We start from the raw sequence: 17,373 nt of genomic DNA, 5'->3' as shown, positions 1-17,373 counted from the left end.
GCTTTGGGTTTACTTTTGGGGTTTATTATTGGGGGTTTTGTTTAATATATAAAAATACAGCTACTCCACGCGCGCCCCAGCCTGCGCAGCTGCTCCCGCCGCTCGTTGTGTCCCTCGGTGATGGGACACGTGCTTCCTCCGGGGCGCTCCCGCAGCTCCGCCTGCGGTTGGGAGCGGCCCCGCAGCCCAAACAGGGCGGGGGTGCCGTTCCACCGCCCCCCTCGCCCCACGTCCTCAGCTGGCAGCTGCCCAACACACCACTGATTCCCCCTCCCAAATCTGGAGTTCCGCCTGATCCTGTTGAGCCGCGCCACATCCATCTGTGCCACCACCAGCTACAGTGATGGAAATGGCTGTACAGGTACAAGGACTGCAGGAACTCGCAAACTCGACCTTCAGACAAGCTAACCACAAGGCTAACCTGGTGACTGCACCCTCCATAGCTTTCAAATCCCTCTTACTCCTCTGTTCGCACTGCCTTAGCCGAGGCAATGAGCCCTAGGCTGGTGGATGTTTCCCAGACTGCAGCTGGCAGTGAATGGCTGAGGTGCTGGAGGCGGGTTCCAGTTTTGCAGCAGTTCAGCCAAGCAGCTCCAGCCAGAGAAGTCCTCAGGGCTCCAGCCTTCTCCTGATCTCATCAATAAGCTTTTCTCTAGGGATATCAACCTGCAAAGCAAACAGAGCAGCATTAGAGAAGAGCATTTTTAAGGACTAAGTGAGGATACCAATGTAGTTTGTGACCGGTTTTCTGGAGTCACCCAATGGATTGGTGCTATGGTCTCCCAAAGGAATGCTGAGGGAAAACCCAGAGCTCTTCAGTAATCTCTAGAGTTTGGAAAACTGGTATAAAAGGGCATTCTCACGTCCTGTCTTGTTGCAACATCTCGCAGCTTGACAACTCCGTCTGCCAGCTCCTGCTCTCCCACAATGGCAGCAAGGGGGATCCCTGTGTCCTCACAGTACTGCAGCTGCTTCAGCAATTTAGGATCCTTCTTGTACAGCATCTCTGCCTAGAAGGGAGTGGGAAGGGTGAATCACTAACCTGACTTTGCTCTGATGAATACTACAGTAAAGCACCAATAGCAAACCCTGCAGCAACCACTTTACTGCTCTGGGCTCTTCTCTGCCTGCCTAGATCTAAAGGTTGGACTTGATGATCTTGGAGGTCTTCTTTGGGAGACACAACTAATGGAGTTGGTCTTGCTGTGCTACAGCTCCCTTCAGGCTCTCACTCCCTCACCCGGGACACTGGCAAGTCCAAGTCATTCCTTTACCTTGATCCCTGCATCCCACAGCTCAGAGATGAGCTTCAGTCTGGCAGCAAGCAGGTGTTTCTGCGGTGTAGCCACCAGCACTTGGGTCTCAGTTGTTCGAAGTTTCTCTCCAGAAGCCTGAAGGGACAGACATGGGACATCCATGGGGGTGACTCCATAGCAATCTGCAGCTCACAACACCTCACCTCATCTATCTCCAGACCTTAACTCAGTCAGTGACAGCCTGAGCACCTTTAATGAGCCCCTCAGAGATTCTACATTGTGTCACACTACTTAATTGTGTGCTGCTGTTCCAAGGGGACCCTGGCCAACCTCCTGGATGAGACCAGGACAGCTTTCCAATGTCTCCTTTGATTCTTCAGGTACAAACACTTTGCCTCAGCTTCACTTGCTAGGAATCGCAGGCTTGGAACCAAATACAGAAAGATGAATCTCCACAGAGGTTCTCCTGGGGTTTATTCGAGTGAGTTCACAACTGTTACCAAATTCATTACTTCAGAATCCACAGGACAGAAAACTTCAGAGGCAAGACACAAGAACAAAGTAACTGGGGCAAAAAGCTCAGAGCCAGGCCCAGAGCTCAAGGCTGTCTCTTAACACTTCCTTGACATCTCCTAGGGAATGCTGCCCTCAGCTGCCCACACCTGCATCCCAATGGGCTGCAGAAAAGGACTCTGTCATCTTAAATATTCATCAATATTTAAGCATGGGAAGAGCCACCCTCTCCCCCAAAATTATTTTCCCTTGAGCACTGTGGAGCTCGGGACCGCTAATAAACAGTATTTTGCTACCTAGAGCCTTCCCCAAAGCACTGCCTGCATCACCTACCTCCAGTCTCTGTTCCAGGATGGAGAAGATCCGCTCGATGCCAATGCTGACCCCCACACAGGGCACCTTCCTGCCCTTGGGATCAAACATCCCCACCAGCCCGTCGTAGCGGCCGCCTCCAGCCACGCTCCCAACGCCGACCGGCTCCTCCCCGTGCTCGTTGTCCTGCTGCAGCAGCACAGCCTCAAAGATCACCCCTGTGTAATAGTCCAGGCCCCGCGCCAGGCTCAGGTCGAAGGAGATCTGCAGGGCACAGGGGCGGCCCCGTCACCGGCTGCTCGGGGCCCACGGAGGCAGCACCTCCTCTTGCCCCCACAGCTCCTCACCTTGCCTGTGATGCCAAACAGGGTCAGGTACTCAAACAGCAGCTTCATGTCCCCCAGCCCTTCCCTGGCCAGCTTGTTCTGGGATAGCTTTGGGTCCTGGAGAAGCCGCTCGATCAGGTCCAGCCCACCTGTGGGGACCAGCCATGCCTCAGGTGTGCCAGGGCAGAAGCACCTGGCACAAGGCCCTGGCCAGCTGGGTGTGTGCCCTGCACCTTCCATCCCCAGCCCAGAACAAGGCCAAGGGCACGACCCCATGGTGCTCACCATGGAGCTGGACATACTCCCCGATGCGATCTGCAGCCTCAGGAGACATCCCCCTCTCTCCCACCATCTCACTCCTCACTTCTTCCCATGGCATCTGTAGGGGAGAGAAGGGCATCAATTGCTGCAGGATGTTCTCCTCACCTGCTGCCTCCATCAGCCCACATGTGCACAACTTGTGTGGAGCATCAGTCAGCAATCTCACTAATCATGCCTCTCTCTCACAGGAATTTTTAACAAATCACCAAGCTTTATTCTTAACCAGGCCCAAGAACTCCTCAAATTCTTCACAGACCCCATCTTAGCTGCTGTGAAACTCTTCACAGCAAGACTGCCCAGCCTAAGACATCCATTCCAAGACCAAAGTATCTCCCCATGAGCCCAATGCTGACCTTGTCCAGCTTGTCCACGGTGGAGCAGGCAGGTATGAACTTGCTCTCTGGAACACCACAGACAGCAAACACACCATTCAAAATCCGACGGTCGTTGACCTGGGGGAGGCAGAGGCACACTGACCTTGGGGGCACCCCCTGATGTAATTCATTTTTTCCTAGTGTGTGGGAAGGTGCAGTTACTGGCAATTCCTTGTTCCTTTTCCCCAGCACCCAAATTCCATGGGAAGAGGAGGTGTAGAGGTATCAAAACCGTCCTGTGACTCTACAGGTCTAGTCAGCTGCTGGAATCCTGCAGTAGACTGTGGTTAGAGAACACAGTCTGGAGAGAACTCTGCTGACTGCAGCCTCAGTATTCCCAGCTCAAGGCATGTCCAAGCTGAAGTCCACCCTTTGCAGATACACCATGAGGAAGCAGAGAGGTGGGATGAACTTCTGGGTAAGGCCTCGCAGCAGGCAGAGCTACTGCTGTGTAAAACCACAGAACAATGACCTTCTTTTCACTGTGGCACAGAGAACCCACCCAGTCTCACCTTGATGATAAAGTCCCCAAGCTGCAGATCACTCAGGATCTCGTGAATGATCTTCAGGCACTCGGCATCAGGAATCATCGAGTCAAACTGCCCAGCAATGTCAAAGTCCTGGGGGCAGAAGAAGTGATGGGAGCTCCTGGCAGAGCCAAGAGGCCTTAGCCAGGCACACCCTGCTGCTCTGCAGCAGCTGGAGGCCCTCCAGCTGGGAAAACCCTCCTGGCATTGTGGCCCTGGGGGCAGTACTGGTCACCACAACACTCACGCACTGGTAGAACTCGCGGTAGCGGCCCCGGGTTGTGGCAGGGTTGTCCCTCCTGTACACCTTGGCAACGTGGTAGCGCTTCATGTTGGTGATCTTGTTCATGGCCAGGTAGCGAGCAAAGGGCACCTGGGCCCAGGGAGTTAAGGATGGAACATGGAGATCCCCAGCACTGTAGAAGCTGAACTTCAAAGCCTCCCACTGCCTATTCCCTTTGCCAGTCATTTCCCAATTTTTGTCACAATCATGGGAAGACTCTTGGGGTGTCCTATGCAGGGTCGTGAGCTGGACTTCGATGATTCTTGTGGATCCCTTCCAACTTATGATATTCTATAACTAAGACCTCTGGGGAGATTATCCCCCAGACTGAGGATGAGTAAAATGCTCCATTTCCTCTTCCAGACCCACAGTGTGACAACATCACACACACAAGGACCCTCTCTCATCATTTCAGCCTCTCTGAGTGTGATCACTGGGAATTCAATGCATGGCACAGCTGTACGGACATTGGAGGAAAGAGATTTTGTTGAGATGTGGAGGTTGAGAAGGCCTGGGATGGACAACTGCAGCAAACACCTTTCCAGAGGTGGGGACTGTAACTGGGAGGAGATAAAACCAGTACAGTGGAGCATACTGGTACATGTCCACAGCAGGAAGGGACTTCTGTGGGCCCTGGCCTGGCTGGGGGATGGTGTGGAGTCATGACAATGACAGCCAGACCAGCTGGGATGGCCAAGGGAGCTGCCATCATCCCAACGGGACCTGCAGGCAGGCCAGGGTAAGAGTGATCCCTCAAGGCAGAGGTGGCCACTACCTTGGTGTGCCACCATTCCCTCAGGGTGCCACCATCCCCTTGGGAGCACAGGATACGGTGAGGTCATAGCGCAGAGCCAGCAGCTCTCCTCCTTGGTCCTGCAGCTCGTAGATGAGCTTCGAGCCCTCCCCATACTTCCCCACCAGCATCTCCTGCAGAAGGGCAAAGGGGATGGTGACTGGAGTGGCTCTGGGGTGAAGGGTCCCCCGAGATGAGGCACAGAGCTCTGTCCCCACAAACCGGGCATTACATATATCCCCCCTCCAGCCTCTCGGACCTAAGCCCACCTTTCCATCCTCCCCAAAGTGAACCAAGAGTGAATGTGCAGCTGCCCTCCCCACCTGGCCGTGCCCACTCAGCCGGAGCTCCCAAACCTGTCCTGGAGCTCCGGGGGAAGGGGGCACTGCCCAGTCCCACAGGAGGGAGCAGAGGGGGACCCACAGCACGAGGGAACAGAGCCCCCGCCGCGCCTCACCCGCAGCTCCAGCACGGGGGTGTCGATGGCGGCCGCGCCGTGCCGCTTGAAGCAGGACACCACGGCGCTCAGGAGCCGCTCACGGAGCGCCGCCTGCGCCGGTGCGTGGTCGCGGGTGCCCTGCCCGGGACAGAGAGCGGCCGTCAGAGGCAAGGGCGGGGGGAAACACCCGGTACCCACTCCCCACTCCCTGCCTTTACCTTGGGCGTCTTCAGCACCGGCACCCGCTCGCCGCCCGCCGCCAACCGGACCTGCCGGGACAGGGGGCCGCGGTCACCGGCCGGCAGCAAGAACCGGGCGAAGCTGCCGCGGCTCCCAGTGAGGCCCAGCGGCCCGAGGCGGGGCCCCGTCGGCAGGCACCGGGCGGCGGCGGCGAAGGGAGCGAGGCGCAGCATGGCCGGCACCGGGACACCGGGAGCCCCAGCACGTGACCGCGGCGGCACACGTGACTGCGCGGGAGGCCGCGCTTTACGGCGCCGCGCGACAGTTCCCGGTGCTGTGCCCTCAGCTCGCCATGGCGTCGGGCAGCGGGGTAGGTGCCGCCGCCGGGGCTGCCCTCGGGCCGGGGCTGCCCTCGGACTGTGCCCTCGACCGTCCCTGCTGCTCGTACCGGGCTTGGCAGGGCCGGGCGCAGCGCCCCGCCGCGCCCCGCTCGGGGCCGCTGCCAGGCCGCGGGATGAGGGATGTGGCGGGGCCGGGGTGCCGCGGTGGGCGGGTGTGTGTGTGTGTGTGTGTGTGTGTATGTGTGTGGGGTGGGAGGGGGCTCATCCCTGCTCTTTACACCTTTTCGTATGGGCGGTGGGAGGCTGGGGTTCTCCTGAGACGCCCCGATACTTTCAGGGCTGGAAGTTGGGTGGCCCCAGCGCGATCCTGCCCGCCAGCGAAGTCGTGGAGTCACCGTCCCCGGAGGTGTTTTAAGACACGACAGAACGTGGCACTCAGTGCCCTGGTCTAGTTCACATGGTGGTGTTGGGTCTCAGGTTGGACTCGATGATCTCAGAGGACTTTTCCATGGCAGTGGTTCTGTGATCCCCCCATCCGAGGGCCAGAGCTCCGCCGGTCCCAGCCGGGGAGCAGGAGGAGACTGAGCTGCCTCAGCCCCCTGGGAGGGACCCCCGCCCATCTGCAGGGGCTGAGCGATGGCAATTGCAGGTGGCTCCAAAGCGTTGCCTTTTTCCTGTCACGATGGAGAAACATCTGCAACTCCCTGACAGGAGGGTGCAGCCAGCTGTGTGTTGGGCTCTGCTCTCAGACAACCAGCAACAGGATGAGAGGAAACAGCCTCAAAGGTTGCAGTAGGGGAGGTTTAGGATGGAAATCAGGAGGGATTTTTACCCAGAAGGGGCTGTTCAGCCTTGGAAGGGACTGTCCAGGGGGCTGGTGGTCACCATCCCTGGAGGTATTCAGGGTCTGACTGGATGTGTCACTCAGTGCTCTAGAGTGCGTGACAAGGTTGGGATCTGTCACAGCTTGGATTTGATGATTTTGGAGGTTTTTTCCAACCTCAATGATTCTGTGAGTGTTAAAATGGGATGGGTAAGGTAGGTGCTGCAGGTGTAGCCTGACTGGAGAACCAGGCTGTTTGAACATCTCCGGTGACATCCCAAAGCTGTCAGCAGCACAGGGGCTGTGTTTTTGAGGGAACTTGACCCGTTTTTCCTTCCTTGAAGCCACTTACTGACAGGTGAGGCACTGGCACTGCCCAGTGAAACTGTGGCTGCCCCACCCATTGAAATGTTCAAGGCCAGGTTGGATGGGGCTTGGAGAAACCTGGGATAGTGAAAGGTGTCCCTGACTATGGCAGGAGGGTGGGACTGGCTGATCTTCAAGGTTCCTTCCAATCCAAACCATTCCATGATTGATTCCATGAAGTGGGGGAGGTCAGGAGCAGAATGTCAGCCTGTAGCTTATTGTCAGCTGAGGCTGTTGGATTGAGCCTGGCTTGAGTTGAGCCTGTGTTGTTTAACAGGCTTTGGTGCTGATACTGGGCACATGTAGTGTCCATCTCCAGAGGGAACAGGAGATTGTGGGACACTTCTGGTTATTAATATTTGTTGTTAATTTTGTATTATTAATTTTGTCACCCAAAACAGCTCTGAGATAAAGATTTTGGGGGCTTGCAGGTCCCTTGCCTCCACCAGAGCAATTCAGAAACATCCCTTCAGATATTGTCCAACCAAGATCTCGTCATGCAGTTTAGTTTAATTTCTTTCCCCACGCCTGCATGAGGCAGATTGGTAAAAGAGCTGCAAAAGACTCTTTTCCTTTTATTGCAACAGGAGAGAAAAGCACCTAATAAACCTCCCCCTCTGCAGGCTCCCACCAGCTACAATTTGTGATAATGCCTGGCATGCAGGAGAGTCTGGAAAATACCCCCAAACGTTAATTTACACTCAGTGATATTTTCTTTTCTTTTGCTCAGGGTGGTTAATAAAACCTGTTACGACATCCTTAAAGTGCTTAAGAAGCTCTGGGAATAAATGAGAATTTTTCTACGCCTCCCCAAGGCATTTTCATCCCTATCAGTAGTTGTTCGTTCCATTTGAAGGATTGCCAGAGGAGAGAACTTTAAATGGCTGTGCTGCTGCTGTAGCTCCAAATGGGATTTGTGTCCTTTGGATTGTGATTGGATTCTTGATTTGGCTGAACGGAGAAGGCGGTGGGGTGGGAGTGGGGGGGGGGTCGTTCTCCCCCAGAGGTGTTTTTAAATACATCTTGTCCTTTCTTTAATGTGAAACTGAGAGGCTCTCCCTGCCATGCTGAGGGAAATGCAGCTCTATCCAGAGGAGGGTTATCTGCTCAGGAAATTCAGGAATGGATGAGTGAAACCGTGACTGATCCCAGGTGTAAGGGCCTGAGCTGCAGATGGGGCAAATGCTGGGAAGAGCTTGAGCTAGAGTGGATGTGAGTGGAATAGGGATTCTTGTCCAATCACTTCTGCCCTCAGCATTGGGGGCTGAGTGAAATCCACCCAAATAAAGTATTCTTTGTATTCGTCAGTGCCAGCTTTACTTGAATTCTGCCTGTCTTCATGCACATGCTGTGTCCAGCTCCAGGGCCCCAGCATAAGACATGGACCTGTTGAAGCGAGACCAGAGGAGGCCATGGACATGCTCCAAGGGCTGCTGCCCCTCTGCTGTGGAGACAGAGAGCTAGGGCTGTTCAGCCTGGGGAAGACTGAACACCAATCTCTGTCCAGAGAGACCTTGGAGCACCTTCCAGTGCCTAAATGGGCTCCAAGAGAGCTGGATAAGGACTTTGAACAGTCCTTGAACAAGGGCATGGAGTGACAGGACAAGGGGGAATGGCTTCCCACTGCCAGAGGGCAGCATTAGATTGAGTACTTGGAAGAAATTCTTCCCTGTGATGAGGGTGATGAGACCCTGGGACAGGTTGCACAGAGAAGCTATGATTACCCCATCCCTGAAAGTGTTCAAGGCCAGGTAGGACGGGGTTTGGAGCAACCTGGGACAGTGGAAGGTGTCCCTGTCCATGGCAGGGGATGTGGAGCAAGGTGATCTTTGGGGTCTCTTCGACCCAAACCCTTCCAGGATTCTATTAAAGTATCCTGTCACTGCCAGATAGTTCTGTGGAGCTCCCAAAAGGCCAGCATGCCTTGGAGGTGTTTCTGCTCTTCCCCATGTGAAACTGCAGGAGCAGAACAGCAAAACCTGTGGATTTTGTACGGGTGCTTCCCTGGTACCTCCAAGCACTGCCTTGATAGAAAGGGTTTCAGAGCTTGTTCTGGTTTGCTTGTACATGTGCTCATTAGGAAATCCCACAGTGGTGCCTGTGATTTCATGGCAAACTCGGCACTGTGATGGCTGCAACATATAGAGACACTGCTGAGAGCAGACAGGCACAGCTTTCCCTGCTCCTGCAGTGTAATCAAACTCTGTAGCTTGGGCTGTGTTTTGCAGCTTCCTTGTCTTGCAGCTTGGATTCTTCTAACTTCTGGAAGAAGGAGGTGTAATCCCCCTGCTGTGTTTGTCAGGGGACATTTCCCAGGTCCGAGATCCATCAGTTTCAGTCCCGTTTGAGTCTGATTTTCAAGGCAAGAGCCTGGATGATTGTCTTAGGAGCTGTTAAGATCAACTCATTTCTTCTTTTAGTGCTCTGAAATTATTCTAGTAGTAGCTAGAGGCATACTGAGAGTGATTATCTTAAACCACATCCCTAATTCCTGGATGGAAAACAGAGGACAGAGGGATATAATTCTCCTAATTTGCTGCACTGGCCTCACAGGCCAAGTGCTTCCTCCTCTTTACCCCCTCAGAGGTGATCAGACTGTATAATAGATGTTCATGAATTTTGTTTCCCTTCCAGACCAAGAACCTGGACTTCCGCCGGAAGTGGGACAAGGATGAATATGAGAAACTTGCAGAGAAGCGGCTCACAGAGGAGAGGGAAAAGAAAGATGGTGAGTAGTGTGCTGGCTCCAGGCAAGCTGTGCTGGATTGGCAGTGAGGCTCCCAAACCCTTGGAATTTGGGAGAGAGCAGTGAAAAGTTGAATCCCAAAGGGAAAGAGCTGGCTTGCTCCTACCCTTTCTCCTTTGTTTGCCACTGAGTATATTTTTTTTGACAAAAGAAATCATTGAGAACCTTTCCAGAGATGACTCTTCTTTGGGGAAGGAGGGGAACAGTTGCTGAAAACAAGATCTCAGAATATGATTCAAGTCAGGGATGTACCTGGTGCTAATAGGAACCAGGAAACAGTGAGGAGGAAATTATATCCTTTACTGATTTAAAAACAAAGGTGCATTTTCAGCATGGATCAGGTAGTCCCAGATACCTAGCAGGTCCCTCTGTACCCAGGGGAACACGAAATCCAGCATGTCAGCTTAACCTTTTGTTTATGTTTTAGGCAAACCAGCTCAGCCCGTCAAAAGGGAACTGCTGCGGCACCGAGACTACAAAGTCGACCTCGAATCCAAGCTGGGGAAAACCATTGTCATCACCAAAACTACCCCTCAGTCAGAGATGGGAGGGTAGGTTGTGGTCTTTTTGAAGTCTCAGAGTCATGCTGGTTAGACCGGGAAGCTGTGACATAGCAGGAACCCCTCTCAGGGGCCCAGGAGCTGCTGTCCTGTATTTGAAGCCTGAGAGGGTGGGGCTGCATTTTTCTGCACCTAAACTGTGTCTCCTGGGATAACATTTGGAAGAGACCCAGCATGCTGAGCCGCTTTGGACATTATTCCTTGGTATCAGTGTTGTCCACCTGCAGGACCAACAGAGGCAGATCTCTGCTGCCTGCTTGGGTGCCTTTAACCAGGCCTGCTTGCACTGAGACCAGGACTGATGCTAATTTGGTATCTGTGCACTGGGAATGGGAGAAACATCCACATAGCTGTTCTTAGGAACAGTGTTTGGCCACTGTTTGTGAGAATTGTGTTCTACTGAAGTCTGAAAGGGTTCTGAGCTCACCGTAAGCCATCAAAAGCATGAAAATAATGTGTTGAGTTGGTGTCACCTCAGGAGTGAACCTGTTAGTGTCTCCCTGGGCAGTAGTGCCAGGGAGATGTGCAGCCCTGACCAGCATTCAGGGATGGCAGTTCAGCCCCTGGCTGGACTTTTGCAGCAGCTCTTAAAATGGGCAGAAGGCAGAGCTGTGCTCATCAGAGAGTTGCACTGTGGGGTGATCGGGATGGTAGCACTTACATTGCAGCCAGGTGAGAGGCTGGGGAGTGGAAACCTGGGCTGCTGGCCAGCCCTTCCTTGGGGGAGGACAGGCTGTGTCACAAAGTCCATCCCACCTGGTGGGGTGTCACTGGAAGGGGGAGGGGCTGTGGCTGGTAACTTGCAGAGCAGCTCAGAATTTGGTTTCTGTCATAACAGAGGGGTGTCAGTACAGGGGTCAGTACCTCCATGGCATCCCTGTCCTTTAGGTGTGCCCTTCCCTTGCTCTTGTCTGGGGCCCTCTTGTCTTGGAGAAGTGTCCTGCACCCCAGTGACATGCAGATTGTCTCAAATAGCTGCTCTGTGGGTTGAGCTTTGTGCCATGCATTGGGGTTCATTTTTTCTGTCTTTCCTGACAGGTATTACTGTAATGTATGCGACTGTGTGGTGAAAGATTCCATCAATTTCTTGGATCACATCAACGGCAAGAAACGTAAGGACCATTTCTTTGCCTTATTGGAGGGTTGGTTGAGTTGGAGGGACTGTTCCTTTTGTGCATCACCCATGTCTGAGGCCTGAACACGTACCAATGAATCAGGAAGCTTAGGATATCAGGATGTAGAAGCTCATCATGAGAGCTGTGGAGGTGCTGCCCTTGTCTTCTGACACTTTCTGGAGTGCTGGACCACTTTCATGGAATAAGCCCAGCAGAAGCAGTGATTGGTATACTCTGGTTGGTGGACATATTTTCCTCATCCATCATGTCAATGCTGTGAGAAACCCGGGTCTTAAAATTCTAGAATAGTTTGGGTTGGACAGGACCCTCAGAGGTCATCTAGTCCACCCCCAAAATCATGATATCTTCTCTATAAATCTGGAGAGAGGCTTTTTAGTGCACTGAAAGTGTAAAAAAAGGTACCTAGATAAATAAAAGATCTGGGTGTGGCCCATTTTTGGATCAGAAACTTCTCTTTGTAGAATTTGAGTATAAAGCTCAGAACTGCTGGTGCATGAGCTCCAGAGTATGGATCAGGACTATACCCTCGTTGATCTGACTGTGGATATTTCTTCTCCTTGTTCAGAGAGTGGGGAGTGTAGACAAAGTAAAGGAGCAGCAGGACAGACTGTCACACTTTGAATGTTGTTCCTGCTCATGAAGGTGTTTTTGGCTCCTTGTGGAAGTCAGAAAATCACCCCTTTATAAAAAAAGCAGGGATATGTGTGCTCTGGACCTGCACAAGGGGCTGTTTGAGGGCAGGAGGTTCAGAAGAAACCTGAGGACTGGTTTTCTGTAGCTGAGAAAAGAAAACACAATGTTTAAAAAACTGTGCTTTTATGTAGATGGGAGGAAGGTGCCATGCCTTGTTTGGCATGTTGGGAGATGAGCAAGAAGTTCATATGAGACTATCTGGAATCAAAAATCCTGGCATGGCTGTGTGGATGGGGCATCAGTTGTAGGGTTGAGCTGGGATTGGAATTTGGCTGGTTGCACAGTACCTTACTATGAGTATGTCTGGGAACTTTTAAACCAGTCAGTAAGTCTGCTTGTTCAAGGCACCCCTTTCACAAATTTCTGGTGTTTAGTTTAAGTTTCCAAGTCCTGCTGCATCCCTGGGACAAACCTGTGCAGGGCTGCTGGAGTGGCTGTTTGGATCCAGTCAGGAATGTGGATTGGAGGCATTTCTGGGGGTGGCCTCATCAGCATAGGCTTACCCACAAGTGAAAAAACTGTGCTCTGAAGAGTCACTGAATCAGGCCTGACTTTATATTCTCTGCTTTAGCTAGGAATGTCCTGTGTAATCAGGATCTCTGAGTGCCATTCATGTCTTGTTTAGCATTGCCCACAGCTGAGAGATGCCAGCCTGTCAGTTCTATTCTGGTTCCTTTTTCAACACTCCAACTCTTCTTTTTCCACTGGTCCAAGATTAAATTTCCTGAAGCGTCAGAGCACCAACATGACAGGGAGTATCCGAATAAGGAACCTTTAAAGAATAGTGTTTGGTCTTGCTACAAGTAGTGTTTGGCTTGTTATGGCCACTGCTTGTGTGGGTTATGGAATCCCCCTAAAGCCCACCTCCCCAACCTAAGAAATCCTTAGTCTGGCCCTGGAACATGCTTTCAGGGGGGTCAGGCAGGAAGGTGGTGCTGTGCTGTTTAAATTGGGATCAGAGATGGAGACTTTGTGCAGAGCCCTGAAGTGTTGCTGAACACTGCTGATTCTACTCGTGTCCTCCAGACCAGAGGAATCTGGGCATGTCCATGCGGGTGGAGCGTTCCACACTGGACCAGGTGAAGAAACGCTTTGAAGTGAACAAGAAGAAGATGGAGGAGAAGCAGAAGGATTATGACTTTGAGGAGAGGATGAAGGAACTCCGTGAGGAGGTGAGTGTGGGCAACAACTGAGGAAGCAAAGCTCCCCAGAAACATGTTTTGGAAGGAAATCAACACTGATTCCTTCTCTTGTTCTTGAGAAACGTTGTTCTTGGTAGCATGGGCTTCTCATCTGCTCCTATAAGTGGGGTTTGTTTTTTTGCTTTTCAAAAGTTTGTGTTGCTGTCCCTGGAAACCCTTTTCCCCTCTTTCTGTGTGAATAACTTTGGATGGTTCAGATTTCCACTGAGAACAGCACAAGTCCATCCCGCTAGTTGCGTTAGAACTTGTGTGGTCCGGTAGCAGATCTGCATCTTCATCCATTATCTTCCACAGCCCTTAGGATTGCTGGAATCCCGTTCCACAGGGCACCTGCTTCTGTGTGGCCTCCCCGAGTGTAGAAGGGCTTTGTGGACAGTGTGCTGTTGTGCAAGATCTGTGAGGAGGTGATAAAGACAGCAAATTTCTCTCAAACTAGCACTTAGGTGTTCGTAAACATGAAAAATTATTTCAAGAGCAAACAAAGTTCTGACAGCTGAGAAGCTTCTATGGGTGCTTCTCCTCTGTCAGCAGCCACATAACCCAAGGTTACAAATCACTGCCTGTTTGAGTCTCCCTGCTCAAGAGGTTTGCTTCACCACAGGGGAGCTCTTTGGGCAGCTCACAGAGCAGCCCCGTGCTCTGCTCTCAGGCAGGCTGTGGTGCTGCTGAGCCCCATCTGTTTGGGGGATAGGAGGGAGGTGCCCCAGCAGCAAAGGGAGTGCCGTGGGTTGAAAAGCTGCTGCCAGTCAATGGATGGCAGGAAAGAAATCAGCAGCAACTTCTGGTTGTAGCTTTCTCCAGGGCATGGCTGTGTTCAGGAGCACTGTGGACAGTGATGAAAATGGTGGGAGCAGTTGCTAAGTTGGGAACTGAAGCCATGCTTTGGTGTCACCCAGTACAAACCTGGCTCTGTTCCAGGGCTCGTGATCCTCACAGAGAAAAACACTTTGATTAGAGCAGCGCAAACTCTTTGATGCCAAAACCCCCCTCAAAGCCGCTCAGAGCTTCTGCTTCTGTTGCAGTGAGCAGCTGTCACTCTGCCAGGCTGAGAGCCAGCAGGCATCACAGTCACTGGCACGAAGCATCGGACAAGGGAATGGCCTCCTGCTTTCAAACCAGCTCCTTCTTGTCTCAGCCGTGATTCCAGGCAAAACTTGTGATGTTTGCTCAGAAGAGAGAGTTTGATAACACTTCATTTTGTCTATTTGTGTGTGTGGCTCTGCTCTTGGCCTGGGAAATGGGGTGGTCTGGATTCACTGGTGAGCTTCCTGCTTGAAGACTGCAGGCCAGGATTTCTGCTGTTTATTTACTCAGGTACAGCTTGGCTGCTTTGGGCAGGATTGGTGTTAATTGTGCAGTACCTGGTGTCTCAAAACTCCTTCAGCTCAGGAGATGCAAATTATTTTGCTGTTGTGTCCCTTGCTGCAGGAGGAGAAGGCCAAAGCCTACAAGAAGGAGAAGCAGAGAGAGAAGAAGAGGCGGGCAGAGGAAGATTTGACCTTTGAAGAGGATGATGAAATGGCAGCTGTCATGGGTTTCTCTGGTTTTGGCTCAACCAAAAAGAGCCACTGAGCAGCCCCGGACTCTCCTCTTTCTCTAAACAGCTTGTTTTTACCCAGGGAACTCTGGATAACTCTTCAAAGGACTTGAGGACTTGTATGTAAATCTCCCAGTAAAAGTTGGCTGGAAGAGTTGAAAAGTGATTCCATGCTCTACCTGTGCTGCAGATCAAGCTCTGCCTCTCATTAGCTCCCCTTCTCCTTATGTGTCCTAGATCTGGCTGCTCAGCTGCTCTGTGGCTGTGTGTGTGCAGGGAAGTGCTCTGTTGGGTACATTTTTTTGTCAATAAAGTGCACATTCTGCACAGGTGGCCTGGTTCAGGTTTAATCTAGTTGTCAGCCAGGCCCTACTTGTCACCCAAGCTGTGTTTGGGATGCTGGGAGGGATTCAGTTGCTTTTAGGCTCATAATGAAGGAAATGTGCCACAGCAAGCAGTGTGAGAGGTGCATCTTTATGGCTTGTGCTAAGCAGAGCTGGTGGCTGCATGGAGTCTGGGTTGCTGAAATTTTTCTGTTTGTTTTTTCTGCAAGGGAGATTTCCCTCCTTTTCTTTGTGTTTTATCCCATAATTTCAGTATCATTAAGGTAGGGGAGAAATTCCTCCCCATGACTGGTCTAGGATAGAGCCAATGGAAGAAAGGTGTATACAATTTGCCAGAAATAAATGGAACGTTGTAATGGGCCCTTTAGTGGGGGTTTGATGCCTTCTTTATTTTGAGAGCTTCTGTTTCCCACCAAGAAGAGCTGCTGGTGTCTCCCAGCAGCACAGAGCGGGGGTGGCCTTCTGGGGACCCAAATGGTGGCAGAGGTGAGGTGTGTGCCCCCCCTCCTGGCTCAGCTCCCAGCTGCCTAGGCAGGCCATTGCCATCATTCTTGGCTTTTTAAAGTAATTCTGGAGACGGGTGTAAGAATATGGAAGGGGAAGGGAGTTCATTCCCATCAGGCAATCCAAGACAGGCTGGGCTGTGTTCCAGGTTTTACCAGCCTTAGTATATTAAGGGCCATTTTTTTCCTGTCTACTGGCTGTCAGTGTCTTTTCACCTCTGCCTTCCCCTAAATCCACTTCATTTCTGCTTTTATTTACCTCAGTCAAACCTTGTGTGACTCATTTCCGTCTGCAGTTAGGATTTATATTTTGCATGGCTGGGTTTTGGTAGCTCTGTCTCGCTCTCCTCTCTCTTTTTATGTATATTGATGAAATCCTTGTGCTTGCCCTTCTCCGTGCTCGTATGAAATTTCCAGCCTGGGGAAGGCTGCAGTGTTTAGCCTGCTCTTTCTAATACATCTAGAACAAATCCTGTAATGTTGTGCTGCTGTTTTAATTCCTTAATCTTAGCCTGCTGACAGCTTCATTGCCTCAGGTCTTTCCGCTTCAATTCAGATTATAATCCCCGTTGAAGATGCTATTGAAATGATATATAGCCAGTCAGATACAGCTGTCCTTGGAGGTTTGACCCTTTTAACTTGGCAATCCTTTGACTTTGGCTCTCTGAGCACACGGGCTGGGAGGGCAACTTTCATTCCAGCCACGTTCCTAGCGCTGTTCAGGCTGCAGCACGTGGCTCCAGCTGAATGGGAGAGCGGAGACGCTCGCGCCTTTGTGCCCTCCGGGATGCGAAAGGGATGCTGCCGTGGTTTCATACACATTAAAAGTTTAGGATGTTTCAGAGAAGATTTAGCAGCAGCCATTTTATTCCAGCCACCAGCTTTGCAGACACCCAGCCCCTCAATGCAGCTGTTCAGTTGGTGCTGCTGAGAAGGGGGCAGAGGCTGCCCCGCACCCACCATCTTTTCCAGCTTGTGACCTTGGAGCCAGTGACTGTTGTCTTGGTTTTCCCACAGCATATCCTGATCTTCTTGTCCATCCTGGCACACCCAAGGGGCAAGGTGTGAAATGAGCAGCCCCACAGAAACCTTCCTGGGGTGGTGGTGAGGTTTGCACAGCCTCCTGCCGCTGGGCCCTGCCTGTCCCTGCAAGACAGGGAGGAAATCCCTCCACAGTGCAGTGCTTTCAATAATGAGATTCCTCTTTGGTGTAAAGCCTGTCATCCCCGAGCCCATCCCGAGGCCACCTGCACCCTGGGGGCCAGAGCCCCAGCCCCAGCTCCCCATGCTGGGGCTGCTGGTGCCGGGGGAGCGCAGCTCTTTGTCTCGGCAGCTTGCTGGGAGCAGTGGTGTGTGCAGCAGCAGATACAAGCTCCTGCTGGATTCCCAGCAGCGGGAGCTGCCTCTAGCCAAGGATGAAAAGCTGGTTTCATGGGAGGAAATAATATTTAGAGAAGAGACAGATAACATTCCCTGTACCAGCCATGTTAACCCTTTGCTCCCACCACTGCTTAGCAAGGTGTTAACCCTTGGCTCTCAGCCCCCAGTGCTGGAGCAGTGGTTCTCCATGACTCCTTGTTAGCATTTGCCATCTCCAAGTTGTATTTAAGGTGCTGAATGTACCCATATGGGTCAGGACTTGGGGTTTTACTTGGAGAGAGAGAAGACCCAGCTCTGCAGCTCCCCTTCTCACCAGTGAACAAGGCTGGGGTGCTCTGTCCCTACTGGTTCTCATTAGCTTTTCCACAAGTTAAAACTGGGATCTGGTGGAGTAAGGAGAGACGTTTTGCATGGTTTG

At 52.1% G+C, this 17,373-nt stretch overlaps 2 protein-coding genes across 2 annotated transcripts; one reads left to right on the top strand and one right to left on the bottom strand.

Moving 5' to 3' along the window:
• Positions 1-2: 2 nt before the first annotated feature.
• On the bottom strand, positions 3-5,611 carry LOC130258790 (histidine--tRNA ligase, cytoplasmic-like). The gene is made up of 12 exons (XM_056502485.1): positions 5,363-5,611; positions 5,163-5,282; positions 4,744-4,839; positions 3,877-4,002; positions 3,615-3,722; positions 3,082-3,180; positions 2,693-2,786; positions 2,429-2,556; positions 2,103-2,345; positions 1,275-1,391; positions 864-1,010; positions 3-666 (listed from the first exon to the last, which is right to left on the bottom strand). The coding sequence occupies exons 1-12, from the start codon at positions 5,555-5,557 to the stop codon at positions 610-612; spliced, it is 1,530 nt and encodes a 509-aa protein (XP_056358460.1). The 5' UTR covers positions 5,558-5,611; the 3' UTR covers positions 3-609.
• ZMAT2 (zinc finger matrin-type 2) lies at positions 5,601-15,432 on the top strand. The gene is made up of 6 exons (XM_056502487.1): positions 5,601-5,694; positions 9,489-9,582; positions 10,028-10,151; positions 11,199-11,272; positions 13,016-13,161; positions 14,620-15,432. The coding sequence occupies exons 1-6, from the start codon at positions 5,677-5,679 to the stop codon at positions 14,761-14,763; spliced, it is 600 nt and encodes a 199-aa protein (XP_056358462.1). The 5' UTR covers positions 5,601-5,676; the 3' UTR covers positions 14,764-15,432.
• The last annotated feature ends 1,941 nt before the right edge of the window (positions 15,433-17,373 follow it).

The sequence above is a fragment of the Oenanthe melanoleuca genome, chromosome 13 (genome assembly GCF_029582105.1).
Source record: "Oenanthe melanoleuca isolate GR-GAL-2019-014 chromosome 13, OMel1.0, whole genome shotgun sequence".
Lineage (NCBI taxonomy): Eukaryota > Metazoa > Chordata > Aves > Passeriformes > Muscicapidae > Oenanthe > Oenanthe melanoleuca.
Note: the sequence above shows the minus strand (reverse complement) of the source record. Positions and strands in the feature narration are given on the sequence as shown.

Bases quoted from the DNA above. Each gene is read 5' to 3' on its own strand.
- LOC130258790 (XM_056502485.1), bottom strand. From the start codon at position 5,557: ATGCTGCGCCTCGCTCCCTTCGCCGCCGCCGCCCGGTGCCTGCCGACG. The intron at 4,840-5,162 runs GTGAGGCGCGGC...GCCCTTCTGCAG, and splicing joins CCCCCGTGCTGGAGCTGCGG to GAGATGCTGGTGGGGAAGTA. The intron at 3,723-3,876 runs GTGAGTGTTGTG...TTCTGCCCCCAG, and splicing joins ACCGCGAGTTCTACCAGTGC to GACTTTGACATTGCTGGGCA.
- ZMAT2 (XM_056502487.1), top strand. The intron at 9,583-10,027 runs GTGAGTAGTGTG...TTTATGTTTTAG, and splicing joins GGAGAGGGAAAAGAAAGATG to GCAAACCAGCTCAGCCCGTC. The intron at 13,162-14,619 runs GTGAGTGTGGGC...CCCTTGCTGCAG, and splicing joins TGAAGGAACTCCGTGAGGAG to GAGGAGAAGGCCAAAGCCTA.